General features: G+C 43.1%; 1 protein-coding gene across 1 annotated transcript in view; it reads right to left on the bottom strand.

Moving 5' to 3' along the window:
• Positions 1 to 14,502, bottom strand: part of IL2RG (interleukin 2 receptor subunit gamma) — a 62,731-nt gene that overhangs the window by 15,970 nt on the left and 32,259 nt on the right. The window contains exons 5-7 of the mRNA XM_044268547.1: positions 12,496 to 12,658; positions 9,117 to 9,210; positions 3,834 to 3,918 (exon numbers count right to left, since the gene is read on the bottom strand). Of these exons, the coding sequence (XP_044124482.1) occupies positions 3,834 to 3,918; positions 9,117 to 9,210; positions 12,496 to 12,658 (342 nt within the window). The remainder of the gene's footprint in view (positions 1 to 3,833; positions 3,919 to 9,116; positions 9,211 to 12,495; positions 12,659 to 14,502) is intronic.

Genomic DNA, 14,502 nt, shown 5'->3' on the forward strand with positions numbered 1-14,502 from the left:
GCCACTAGCTCCTTGCGACGACCTCCCCCTGCTTCCAACTCGTCTCCTCCTCCTCTCTGTCTCCCCATCTGAACTTTCCCCCTGTTCTTCTTCTCTTCGAGCAGGCACCCACGTGACATCCACGGACACATCGTCATCATCAACCGCTTCACTTGTATCTGACAACTCAGCAAAGGAAGCAGCAGCGGGTACAACATCATCATCATCACACCGTACGTCCATGTGTGTAATGCTGCCTGACTGAGACATATCTCCGTTATCTACATCCTCTGGCAATAATGGTTGCGCATCACTCATTTCTTCCAACTGATGTGTAAATGACTCCTCTGACAGATCAAGTGAAGCGGCTGTGGTGCTAGTGTTGGTGGTGGCGGCAGGCGGGCGAGTGGTAACTTGAGAGGTGCCCGAAGCTGAGCTGGAGGAGGATGGTGCGTCAAGGTTCCGAGCGGAAGCTGTAGAAGATTGGGTGTCCTGTGTTAGCCAGTCAACTATGTCCTCAGAACTTTTTGAGTTCAGGGTACGTGGCCTCTGAATACTGGGCTTATTCTAGGGCCAAAGGAAATCACAACACCACGACCACGATGGCCCCTGCAGGGTGGCCTGCCTCTGCCTGTCTTTTTCTTTTTTAGATTAGTGGTACTGTGCTACCAGATATGAGTGGTGGGCACTGGCAATGGGCACAGTACACTCTGTGGGCCTGACACAGACTGGCAGGCAACTGCAATTATATTACAGAGATTTTTTTTTTACTGTTTTATCTGCAAGCTACTGTGCCACCAGATATGAGTGGTGGGCACTGTGTCACAGTGGTTACCTCTGGCTGTGACTTCTGTCTATGCTCTCGCTGCAGCTCCATTCCTGTGTGTTTGTGGTTCTTTATGGGTTAACTCCCCTTTGTGCCTATTAGGAGTTAATCCTCTCTGCTGCACCCATGGAACCTGTACATAAGGCCTCATGCACATGACAGTGTTTTTTCACTGTCAGTGATTTGGCTTCAGTGGTCTGTGTCCGATTTTGCTTCAGTTGTGTTTCCTTGTGTCTTCCTTTTTTTTTGTCTGACAGATGAAAAAAAAGGAAGGTTAATGAAAAATGTAATTTTATTGCACCAAGGTCTTGTAGAAAAAAACGGACACGGACGCAGACACAGAAACATACCAGTTGTGCATCCGTTTTTTTGACTGACCCATTGACTTGAATGGGTCCGTCCTCCATTTTCCACTGACAAGAATAGGACAGGTTATATTTTTTTGATGGACTGGAATCACGGACGCGGAGAAAAAACGGAGGACTATCATTTTTTTTTCACAGCTCCATAGAAATGAATGGGACCTCCGCTAAACTGTGAAAAATGACGGAACGGACGCAGATGCACACAACGGCCGTGTGGATGAGGCCTAAGGCTGAGGTTTCCTCAGTTCTGAGTCAGCTCTCCTGGTGTGTGTTGTCTTGTCCTGCTCCTAGTTTGTACTCACTCTCCCATGGGATCCGTGTCTATCTGTGCTCTGTGGGTTTCCTACTTGTTCATTGCCGTCCTCTTTCCTGTGTATCTGTTCTGCCAGTTATGTTTGAGTCACCTAGTGTGTAGTCATGTCTCTGTTCAGCAAGCCCTTGCTGCAGCGTGCTTTGCTGCAGAGTGCTATGGGCAAGGCCACGCAGTATACCACTGGTGGAGCTAGTCCTTCTCTGCTAATTGCCACTCCTGTTCCCTTACGTGAACTCCTGCTTGTGTTTTTAGTTGCCTCCTTGTATTTGCCTGTTTATGTTTGCCTATGTACCGTCGGTACCTTCTGGTAACTGTTGTCCGTTTGCTCCTGTTGTCACTGTCTAGTTGGCGCTCCAGAGTGGACCCTGGCAACTCCCTGCGGCAAAGCCTAACCCTACCATCAGGGGCCCTAGTGAATACCAGGAGTTGCTTAGTCACGCCCCTCTGGAGTATTACTAGACAGTGGCGCAGTGGTGGTTTTCCTCCCACTGTGCGGACGGTACATAGAGCTCTCAATTTCCCTGTGTTTTCCTCCTTTGATTCTGTTTGTGTAATAAACTCTTGCGTGTCTGTACCTGAGTTCCGTTAGTTTTTTGCTTGACAACGCAGAGGTCTGTCGCTGGATCTCTAACTCATGACACACTGGCAGTGGGCACAGTACACTCTGTGGGCCTGACACACGCTGACAGGCAACTGCAATTATATTACAGAGAAAAAATAGTTTTACTGTTTTATCTGCAAGCTACTGTGCCACCATATTGGTGGGCACTGGAAGTGGGCACATAGCGACCAGATATGAGTGGTGGGCACTGGCAGTGGGCACAGTACACTCTGTGGGCCTGACACACGCTGGCAGGCAACTGCAATTATATTACAGAGAAAAAAATGTTTTACTGTTTTAAATGCAAGCTACTGTGCCACCAGATATGAGTGGTGGGCACTGGCAGTGGGCACAGTACACTATGTGGGCCTGACACACGCTGGCAGGCAACTGCAATTATATTACAGAGAAAAAAATGTTTTACTGTTTTAAATGCAAGCTACTCTGCCACCAGATATGAGTGGTGGGCACTGGCAGTGGGCACAGTACACTCTGTGGGCCTGACACACGCTGGCGGGCAACTTCAATTATATTACAGAGAAAAAAAAAAGCAGACTGATGTACTAGCCCTTAAAAGGGCTTTTTGGGGTGCTGTCAGGACGCTGTCCTTACAGCAGATCAGATGAGTCTTTGAGGACTGGAGTGGACACAGAACACTGGCCTAGCTATCGATTTCCCTATTAAATCAGCAGCAGCAGCACTCTCCCTGCTCTCACTAACACTGCAGCTTCAGAATGAATCTAAGATGGATGCTGTCCTTGCTTTTTGATATGAGGTGGGAGGGTCTGGGAGGGAGGGTATGCTGCTGATTGGCTGCTGACTGTGATGTACAGGGTCAAAGTTTGCTCAATGATGACAAATAGGGGCGGACCGAACATCACATATGTTCGCCCGCCGCGGCAAACGCGAACAAGCGATGTTCTCCGGGAACTGTTCGCCGGCGAATAGTTCGGGACATCTCTAGTCATAACTATGAAAACTAGCAGTGTATAATGTGATAGAAAAATGAATCCAGCCAGCAAAGGAAGCAATATGGGTAAAGCCAGTACATTAGTAAGTGCCTTGTATTAACTTCCTCTACATAATAAATGCCATTTGCTGAAGTTAGATAACCCCTATAAAGATCTGGCCAAGTGGTAGGGTTTGCTTAAAACCTCCTTATTCTTGTACAAGCGCTTGAATTATGTAAATGTATTTTTTATTGTATTATTTTTTATTTTATTATTTTTTTGTGTTTCATGTGTTTTTTTCCTCCTTCAATGCACCAAATCTTTTTTTTTTAATGGCACATCATTGCAAATATTCTTCCAATTTGTGTATACAGGTACATTATGTAGACCCATATGTCTTTTATCACCACACTTCTTGTTAACCTGCCGTCTACAGGTTAGAAAGAAAAGAGAAAAGGGAAAAGGGGACAGAGGAAGTAGGGTAACATGATTACAGGATAAAGTTAGGCACAAAGTAACCGCAGAGAGACAGTCTGCATTGTAGCTGTACACACAAAACAGCAGGACATTTTTAATCAAGATTATTTACAAAGTTGACACATCATTTTTCATTGGACCAACAGTAAATTGTAAAAGGTTGTACCTGTGTCACAGATCACTTTATATGATATCATACAAAGAATGGAATAATTCAGACGAAAGCCCTTATTGTACTAATTTAAAAAAGTGACCCTTTTTGTGATTCCTTATGGTACACAGAACCCCTATAACTATATAATGTCCTACAACAATTGATTACCTGGAAGTTGTAACCATGAAGGGTGAAAAGGTCTTCAAACTTTTTTCCAGGATTTGGAATTTGAGGAACAAGAATCAACCAAATCCTATAAAAATTCAAATCTAAAATTAAGCCTAACTGAGCAACACTGAGAAAAGCACAAGAGTATCTATGGATGGCAAAACACTAGAACATTTATAAGCCAATAAAAAGGTGGAAAATAAAAAATGTCAGTCATGGCATGTAGCGCTGGGTATAAATTAGAATTAAAATACAGTATCTAACTAGCAAGCTTAACTGTTGCATTACATTATACACAAAAGTTGCTCTTTTATTTCCACATGCATAAAATGCATATAGAAATCTATACAGTATCTCAAGTACACCCTCACATTTGTATAAATATTTTATTATATCTCTTCATGGGACAACACTGAAGATATGACACTTTGATACAATGTAAAGTAGTCAGTGTACAGCTTGTATAACAGTGTTAATTTGGTGTGCCCTTAAAAAAGCAAAAAGCTGGCAACAAAAATGAGTACACCCTTGAGTGAAAATGGCCAAAATGTGCCCAATCAGCCATTTCCCTCCCCGGTGTCATGTGACTCCTTAGTGTTACAAGGTCTCAGGTGTGAATGGGGAGCAGGTGTGTTAAATGTAGTGTGATCACTCTCACACTCTCTCATACTGGTCACTGGAAGTTAAATGTGGCACCTCATGGTGGTTTAACAGGACAGGTTCACATCTGTCTTCGGCGCAGGCGCAGTGAGTGAATGATGCGATCCTGGTGCCAGCTTCCTCACTGAGCCTACGCCGACTACGTCACAGTGAGGAAGCCGGCATCAGGAGAGCGGCCTTCACTCACTGCGCTTGCGCCGAAGACCGAAGTGAATGGAGCAGGCGCGGGATTTCGCCAACGATGCAGGGAACAGTGGCATCAATCAAGAGGAGCGGGCGGACACAACACTGGACCTGGGCGGAATACAGGGTGAGTGGACGGAGCCTCTAGGTGCTGATTTTACGCCCCCATAGCACCTAGATGCTCATTAGCATATAATAAAAGTGCTTTTTTTTTTTAAACAAAAACGGTGCAGGGACTAACGTTAGAAACATACTGTTATATAGTGCTGACATGGGCACATCGCTAATGTCAGTCAGCTACATAACGGTATTTCTGGTGATAGAAACCCTTTAAGGCAGTGCTGGAAAATAATAGTGGCCACACAAAATATTGACACTTTTGGCACAATTTGGACATTTTCACTTAGAGGTGTACTCACTTTTTTTTTGCCAACGGTTTAGACTTTAATGGCTGTGTGTTGAGTTATTTTGAGGGCACACCAAAGTTACACTGTTATACAAGGTATACACTGACTACTTTACATTGTATCAAAATGTCATATCTTCAGCATTGTCCCATAAAAAGATATAATAAAATATTTACAAAAATGTGAGGGGTGTACTCAGTTTTGTAAGATACTGTGTGTATATATATATATATATATATATATATATATATATACAGTACAGACCAAAAGTTTGGACACACTTTCTCATTCAAAGAGTTTTTTTTATTTTCGTGACAATAAAAATTGTAGATTCAAACTGAAGGCATCAAAACTATGAATTAACACGTGTGGAATTATATACATAACAAAAAAGTGTGAAACAACTGAAAATATGTCATATTCTAGGTTCTTCAAAGTAGCCACCTTTTGCTTTGATTACTGCTTTGCACACTCTTGGCATTCTCTTGATGAGCTTCAAGAGGTAGTCACCTGAAATGGTTTTCACTTCACAGGTGTGCCCTGTCAGGTTTAATAAGTGGGATTTCTTGCCTTATAAATGGGGTTGGGACCATCAGTTGCGTTGTGGAGAAGTCAGGTGGATACACAGCTGATAGTCCTACTGAATAGACTGTTAGAATTTGTATTATGGCAAGAAAAAAGCAGCTAAGTAAAGAAAAACGAGTGGCCATCATTACTTTAAGAAACAAAGGTCAGTCAGTCCGAAAAATTGGGAAAGTGTCCCCAAGTGCAGTCATAAAAACCATCAAGCGCTACAAAGAAACTGACTCACATGCAGACCGCCCCAGGAAAGGAAGACCAAGAGTCGCCTCTGCTGCGGAGGATAAGTTCATCCGAGTCACCAGCCTCAGAAATCGCAGGTTAACAGCAGCTCAGATTAGAGACCAGGTCAATGCCACACAGAGTTCTAGCAGCAGACAAGTCTCTAGAACAGGCATGGCCAACCTGAAGCTCTCCAGCTGTTGTAAAACTACAACTCCCACCATGCCCTGCTGTAGGCTGATAGCTGTTGGCAGTCTGGGCATGCTGGGAGTTGTAGTTTTGCAACAGCTGGAGAGCCTCAGGTTGGCCAGCCCTGCTCTAGAACAACTGTTAAGAGGAGACTGTGTGAATCAGGCCTTCATGGTAGAATATCTGCTAGGAAACCACTGCTAAGGACAGGCAACACGCAGAAGAGACTTGTTTGGGCTAAAGAACACAAGGAATGGACATTAGACCAGTGGAAATCTGTGCTTTGGTCTGATGAGTCCAAATTTGAGATCTTTGGTTCCAACCACCATGTCTTTGTGCGACGCAGAAAAGGTGAACGGATGGACTCTACATGCCTGGTTCCCACCGTGAAGCATGGAGGAGGAGGTGTGATGGTGTGGGGGGGCTTTGCTGGTGACACTGTTGGGGATTTATTCAAAATTGAAGGCATACTGAACCAGCATGGCTACCACAGCATCTTGCAGCGGCATGCTATTCCATCCGGTTTGCGTTTAGTTGGACCATCATTTATTTTTCAACAGGACAATGACCCCAAACACACCTCCAGGCTGTGTAAGGGCTATTTGACCATGAAGGAGAGTGATGGGGTGCTGCGCCAGATGACCTGGCCTCCACAGTCACCGGACCTGAACCCAATCGAGATGGTTTGGGGTGAGCTGGACCGCAGAGTGAAGGCAAAAGGGCCAACAAGTGCTAAGCATCTCTGGGAACTCCTTCAAGACTGTTGGAAGACCATTTCAGGTGACTACCTCTTGAAGCTCATCAAGAGAATGCCAAGAGTGTGTAAAGCAGTAATCAAAGCAAAAGGTGGCTACTTTGAAGAACCTAGAATATGACATATTTTCAGTTGTTTCACACTTTTTTGTTATGTATATAATTCCACATGTGTTAATTCATAGTTTTGATGCCTTCAGTGTGAATCTACAATTTTCATAGTCATGAAAATAAAGAAAACTCTTTAAATGAGAAGGTGTGTCCAAACTTTTGGTCTGTACTGTATATATATATATATATATATATATATATATACATACACACACACAGTAGATATAAAAAGTTTATACACCCCTGTGAAAATGTCAGGTTTCTGTAATGTAAAAAAATGAGACAAAGATAAATCATTTCAGAACTTTTTCCACCTTTAATGTGACTTATAAGCTGTACCACTCAATTGAAAAACAAACTGAAATCTTTTAGGTAGAGGGAAGAAAATAAAAATAAAATAAAAGTGCCATCATTTAAAGTGCATCTGATTAACCCCAAATAAAGTTCAGCCGCTCTAGTTGGTCTTTCCTGAAATTTTCTTAGTCGCATCCCACACGAAAAGACATGGTCCCCAGAGAGCTTCCAAAACATCAGAGGGATCTCATTGTTAAAAGGTATCAGCCAGGAGAAGGGTACAAAATAATTTCCATATACCATGGAACACAGAGAAGACAGTCATCATCAAGTGGAGAAAATATGGCACAACAGTGACATTACCAAGAACTGGACGTCCCTCCAAAATCGATAAAAAGACGAGAAGAAAACTGGTCTGGGAGGCTACCAAGAGGCCTACAGCAATATTAAAGGAGCTGCAGGAATATCTGGCAAGTACTGGCTGTGTGGTACATGTGACAACAATCTCCCGTATTCTTCATATGTCTGGGCTATGGGGTAGAGTGGCAAGATGAAAGCCTTTTCTTACAAAGAAAAACATCCAAGCCAGGCTACATTTTGCAAAAACACATCTGAAGTCTCCCAAAAGCAGGTGGGAAAAGGTGTTATGGTCTGATGAAACCAAGGTTGAACTTTTTGGCCATAATTCCAAAAGATATGTTTGGCGCAAAAACAACACTGCACATCACCAAAAGAACACCATACCCACAGTGAAACATGGTGGTGGCAGCATCATGCTTTGGGGCTGTTTTTCTTCAGCTGGAACTGGGGCCTTAGTTAAGCTAGAGGGAATTATGAACAGTTCCAAATACCAGTCAATATTGGCACAAAACCTTCAGGCTTCTGCTAGAAAGCTGAACATGAAGAGGAACTTCATCTTTCAGCATGACAACGACCCAAAGCATACATCCAAATCAACAAAGGATAGGCTTCACCAGAAGAAGATTAAAGTTTTGGAATGGCCCAGACCTGAATCCGATTGAAAATCTGTGGGGTGTTCTGAAGGGGGCTGTGCACAGGAGATGCCCTCGCAATCTGACAGATTTGGAGTGTTTTTGCAAAGAAGAGTGGGCAATACTTGCAAAGTCAAAATGGGCCATGCTGATAGACTCATACCCAAAAAGACTGAGTGCTGTAATAAAATCAAAAGGTGCTTCAACAAAGTATTAGTTTAAGGGTGTGCACACTTATGCAACCAATTATTTTATTTTTATATTTTTTCTTCCCTCTACCTAAAATATTTCAGTTTGTTTTTTAATTGAGTTGTACAGTTTATAGGTCACATTAAAGGTGGAAAAAGTTCTGAAATGATTTATCTTTGTCTAATTTTTTTACATTACAGAAACCTGACATTTTAACAGGGGTGTGTAGACTTTTTATATCCACTGTATATACTTCATGTGTGAAACCAGTCTTCAAGCAAAGCTGTCACCATGAAAATGCAATCTGCTAGCAGCATCTCACAGAGCCCTTCTCAGTGATATGGCTGTGGATACAGAGAGAACTGATAGGACCCCTACATGACTACTGAGCTCAGAAAGAGCAGAGATTTTAATGAATTAATTGCAGTTTTTACTGAATCTTTTCCCACAAAACTATATATCAATCTGCTCAGCTTCTCCTGCTCTGTACCATGCACTGCATTGTCATAATGACTGGTTCAATTTAAACATTTTATCAAGTGAATTACTACAAGAAGAAAGTGTATAGTACAGTTATATTCCATATGTGACATTGTCTTTGGCTGTCCTCCTATTTACCATATATCTCTTCTAATTTTCTGAACTGAAAGATGATTACAAAACAATGGGAAAGAGGTCAAATGTGTTTTGCAAATGTGACTTACCTATCTGTCCTAATTACAAGAACCACAACTACCAGCAACAGAAAAGTGACGATGAGGATAACAAATGCTTTTGTAAATGTTGATGGTTGTTCATCTGAAATTAAACAAAAGGGACTAGTGTGAAGAGAAATTAAAGTGTTTAAAACTAAGCTTGACTGCTGTAAGATGGCCATACACATGAGATTCAATGGTCAAATTTTGGAGATGATCATAAAAAAAAAATAGATTGAATGATCCCTTGTGAGGGCCGACTTCTGTCTGCTGAAAATTTGATTGGCCAGGTTCTAAAATTCATTTGCCACTGTGCCAAACCAAAGTCGCTCCAATTGCTCTGAAAGTTGTTATTTAACGCCCTCTAGCCTCCAAGGACTCATATTTCTTTTTAGGAAAACTTCTCTATTCTTTAAAATGTTATGAATTCTGGATTGCAATTACCACAATAGTAAATGATCTCTAAGTGACTCTGACATACATAGTTGTGGGTAAGCGCACATTTGATGGTGTTAACATATGGCATGTTTAAAAACACAACACGCTGTGGCATGTGCTCTATTTTCCATATTCTAAAGCTTCCAAAAAGGGTCCCTTATCAGGGGCAGATGATGTTTAAACACACACAGTGTTATCAGATGAAAAAAAAAATGTGTCTTGGGGAACCAAGCGTCCAAAAATGATGCCTTGACAGAGTCGGAATGACTGCCTTATGACATGCCTAGGTGTTGATTGTCAGAAGAAAAAGTGGCTCATTGTGAATGAGTCTAAAAACGTATCGCTTTTAATTGGGGGCAGATGCTTTGCGTTAATGGTGGTGGCAGTAGGGTAGTAACAGCAAGAAGAGGCAGCGGCTGTGGCAGCAGCCATATGGTACATGTTGGCAAAAAGGCAGCAGCAGCCTTATGGAAAATAATGGTTGGCAGGTTGTTAGCGGTGACATGACAGAGACAGCGGCAGCAGCAGCTGTACAGAGCATGATGGATGGCAAGTGGCATGATACAGGTCGCAGCATCAGTGGTACAGAATGTGATGGTTGGAAAGTGGCATAAGTGGCAAGATGGAGGCAGCAGTAACAGGCAGAAGGGGAGGACAAATTACATTACTACTTGTGGGGGAGATTTATCAAACTGGTGCAAAGTAGAACTGGCTTGTTGCCCATAACAACCAATCAGATTCCACCTTTCATTTTCCAAAGGAACTGTGAAAAATAAGAGGTGGAATCTGATTGGTTGCTATGGGCAACTAAGCCAGTTCTACTTTACACCAGTTTGATAAATCTGCCCCACAGGTAGTAATGTAATTTGTCCTCCCTTTCTGCAAGAGGAAAACATTCCCCCGTTTTGCCTTGGTAGTGAGGTTCTAAAAGCATGGCTATCCAGTAATCATCAGACTGCTTGATGCCAATGATATGCATGTCACTGCGTAAGCAAGCGAGCATAGAGGTCTTCATTCTGGCCAGCGTGCCTGTGGAGCCACTGCTTTCCAGCCCCGCCCCCTACTGAGACAATTGGGTGTATTGGCCAGTCCAATATTAATCATTGTCCTCTTGCTCCTCTACCTCCTCCTCTTGCAGTGGCAGCTCCTCATCCCCATCTTCCTCATCATTTCCCTCCCATGGCAGATTCCCTTTGTGTGTCCCCAACAGCTATAGGGCGGACAGCAAGATGCGTCAGTTGCTCTTCTTCTGCCGTGGTCCCCTGCTACATGCTTCAGTTCTAGGATAAATATGAGAGGGATGATGTCGTTCACACTGCAGTTGCCCTGATGACAAACTTTGTGGCCTCTTCAAGGGCTTCAGCACCTGACAGGCTTCTCTGATGAGCTGTCACTACCTGACCCTGCTGCTCGGGCTGTCTAGTACAAGACAAAATAATTCACGGCTTTCTGCTGCTCGTACAAATGCTTGAACATGTGCAATGTAGATTTCCGGCATGTCGCAAATGAAGTGGTGTAGCAGCAGGCCGTTCTGTCGCTGCAGGTCTGGCAGAGCGTTCCTTGCCACGTAAGAGTGGCTGAAGTGCTTGGACAGTCTCCTGGACTTTGCCAGCACCTTGCACAAGCCAGTGTACTTATTTGGTAAGCGCTGCACCACTAGGTTGATGAAGTGTGCCTTGCAGGGAGCATGTCTTATTTTACCCAGGTTCAGGGCGGCCACGATGTTGTGCCCATTGTTGCAGACCACGTTGCCCAGTTGAACTCAATGAGGTAATAGGCAGCAGGATGTTTGCTGATTGATGCAAATGAGCAACTGCTTGCTGGTGTGGCTACACTCTTCCAGGCCGATCAACGATGGCATGGCAACGCTTGACCTGTGATAGGAAGGAGGGGTAGTGCAAGCGACCCTGTGCCCAGTTGCAGTTGGGGACAGGAACGTGTCCATAGAGGAGGAGGAGGAAGCACATAAGTGCCTGGTGTGGAAGCCAGGCTGACACAATTATGGGGGGATCAAAAAGACCTTGAAAGAGTGGTCTTCCTTCTGGAGGACCAATTTTGTCCATGTACTACACAGATGGCTCATTGTAAATTAAAAAATGAACAATCTTGACCTATTTTCCCCATGAAAACAGATAATTAAGTGTGGAGGAGTCCTTCCCATAAGATCAGTGTAATATGCATATAGCATAGCACACACCTCTGGATACCCAACACACAGACTTCACATAAAACATAACTGCATGACACCACATGATCATGGTTAGACTGATTTCCCATTATTTTTTCTAAATCATTTTATGTTCAGGCTAGGGCCCAGCAATTCACCACTAGTCTAAACCAGCAAAAACTCCACTGGAGCAAGTTCTGACCAGACTCAATAAAATGTATTGCACCTTCTACTGTGCATGCACCAGAAATTAAATCTACTGCAGCCAATAACTTAAGGAGATTTCTGGTATAATCTGTACCAGTTTTCAGGCACACATTGGGCTATGGAGGTCCCATCTGCAGCCTGCCTCCTTTCCTCCACTTTTTAAAACGCTGGTGAGGGTGTTTGAAATAGCTAAAATCACAAATGACAAAATTTGCAACTTTTCTATGATAGTAGAGCTATAATAAATGGCTCCTAAAGTGTTCCTGACCATAACTACTTGTACAGGTAGGTCAAACATTCTCTGACACTGACAATTCAGTACTTGAATGAGGTGCAGATATGGGGAATGTATGCATAAATCTAAGAGAATTACACAATTATGACATGCAAAGTCAGAACAAGAAGTAGTGGTGAAAGTGGTAGAATGTTAGAAGCAGTAGAAGTAGATTCTCAGCTGGGTTTTTCTTCTGTCTTTTTCAGTTACATCTGATTTTGCATATTATATTATTAGGTATAAAGGGACAGTTTACTATAATATAAATAGAAATGTGTATCATTTGCTTCTCCTTCACTTACCAGTAATTGTAATGTTTCTTCCCCAGGTAACTGCTTGACTCCAGTCACTCCAAAATTTGGAGTTGCCGCAACGTGTGTTGATCTGGCTTCTGACCTGGAATGTGTATGTCTGTTTAGGGTCATAACTTGGCAAGATGAATGAAGTAGAAGAAGCGTCCTTCACCTTGAAAACAAAATTGTAGGTGTTTCAAATAGAAAAAGAAAACTTTTCAGTTCAGTGAGCAATGTCTACTAATGACAGAGACCAGGAATAGTTGTGGTTGCCAAACACATGACATGACTAGAGCAAGCTTACATCTGGGAAATTTTGTATCAGAACTGATGTATGCCATGCATGAAACTGAACAAGGCAAAAAAAAAAGGAAAGAAAACCTCACGTGTAATTTCAGTGTAGAAAATGAGGTATATTTTCCATGTTCCAGACTTCAATACTGTGTAGACAACACTCTGTATAAATAGTCTCAATCAGAAATAAACATTAATAAGGAAGGTGCACTACTGTGGATGCAAACAAACAAGTCTGACTAAACCCTCAAACTGGTGTTAAAATTGAGAATTTAGGCAATATATCCTTATATGAAGGACATCTGAGCCTGAGCACCGCGTCAAGGTATCTCAAGTAGCTCGGGACCTAACGCTAACCTACCCGTACCAATACCAGGAGCCAGTGGGCGAATTACAGGAGCATAAGGTCTAACTTACAGCAAACTCCCAGTTACCTCCAGCACGCAGCCATGCTTGCAATGGGTGGAGGGAGGAGGCTGTGAGTCCCAACCAAGACTGGCTGATAAGGCCCAGGCCTCACAGTGCACCTAAATGTTGCCTGTGGATGAAAATCAGGCACATTTAAATATGGTGTTTATATACCTCCAAACATATCTATATACAAACTACAAAAAAATGGCTTGGTGTCAAAAGGCTCGAAGTGTAGAATGCCTTTTTGTGGTATTTGTGGTCCGCTGCAGGCATCCTCAACTGTATGCATTTTTGCTGGGGATCGCCATTAGCAATGGGCCACAAGTGCAGGATCTGCTCCCCTGGGTATAGATGCACAACTGCATATGGGGTGAGCACTTCCTGCCTTTTGACTCCACGCCATTTTTTGTAGTTTGTATATAGATATGTTTGGAGGTTTATACTGTAAACTCCATATTTAAATGTGCCTGATTTTCATCCACAGGCAACATTTAGGTGTCGAACCTTACCCTCCTGTAATTCGCCCACTGGCTCCTTGTATTGCCCATACGGCACAGGTAGGTTAGCGTTAGGTCCCGAGCTACTTGAGATACCTTGGTGCGGTGCTCGGGCTCAGATATGTCCTTCATATAAGGATATATTAGCTAAATTCAAAATTTTAACACCAGTTTGAGGGTTTAGTCAGACTGTTTGCATCCACAATAGTGCACCTTACTTATTAATGTTTATTTCATATAATTATTGTAGGAAGGCGCAAGGGTCCCTCATTAACGGAAGGTATGTGTCACCAAGATTCCTGGCCTCGGTGAGGTAAGAGCTGGTAATTTTATGTGTCAGCGGCAGCTAGTGCTGTCTGACATGGTTTTGCTGTTTAGTATGGCTGTAAAGCCGATCTGGGCCGGCTCTTACTGGGAGCAGCCAAAGTGCAGGGTGGGTGGCTTCTCCCCACGTTCCAGGCTGGGTTTTGGTTTGGGCTATAAAACACAGGCAGCACTGTCAGGTGGTAGGAATTTACTCCTCTCTGTCAGTCTCTGTGTTGGGACCTGGGAGTTTGGGCCTGGGTAAAGGCCTGCTACCTTGTTGGCGTGAGAGCAGGTTGTTTCTGCTATGTCCAAGGACTTCTGCATTGCTGCATGGTGTGAACAAACATCAGACTCAAGGTGACTGATTTCCTTGAAACTGACTTCATGTTTTGCTTATCCTTATGTGTGAATAAACACCGAACTGTTTAAGTTAAAGACGTTGTCGCCTCTATACTGTGTCCGCAAGCCTGTCTACCAGAGCAAATCCCCACACTATTTACATCCACAC

This window comes from Bufo gargarizans, chromosome 9 (assembly GCF_014858855.1).
Source record: "Bufo gargarizans isolate SCDJY-AF-19 chromosome 9, ASM1485885v1, whole genome shotgun sequence".
NCBI classification, from domain to species: Eukaryota; Metazoa; Chordata; class Amphibia; order Anura; family Bufonidae; genus Bufo; species Bufo gargarizans.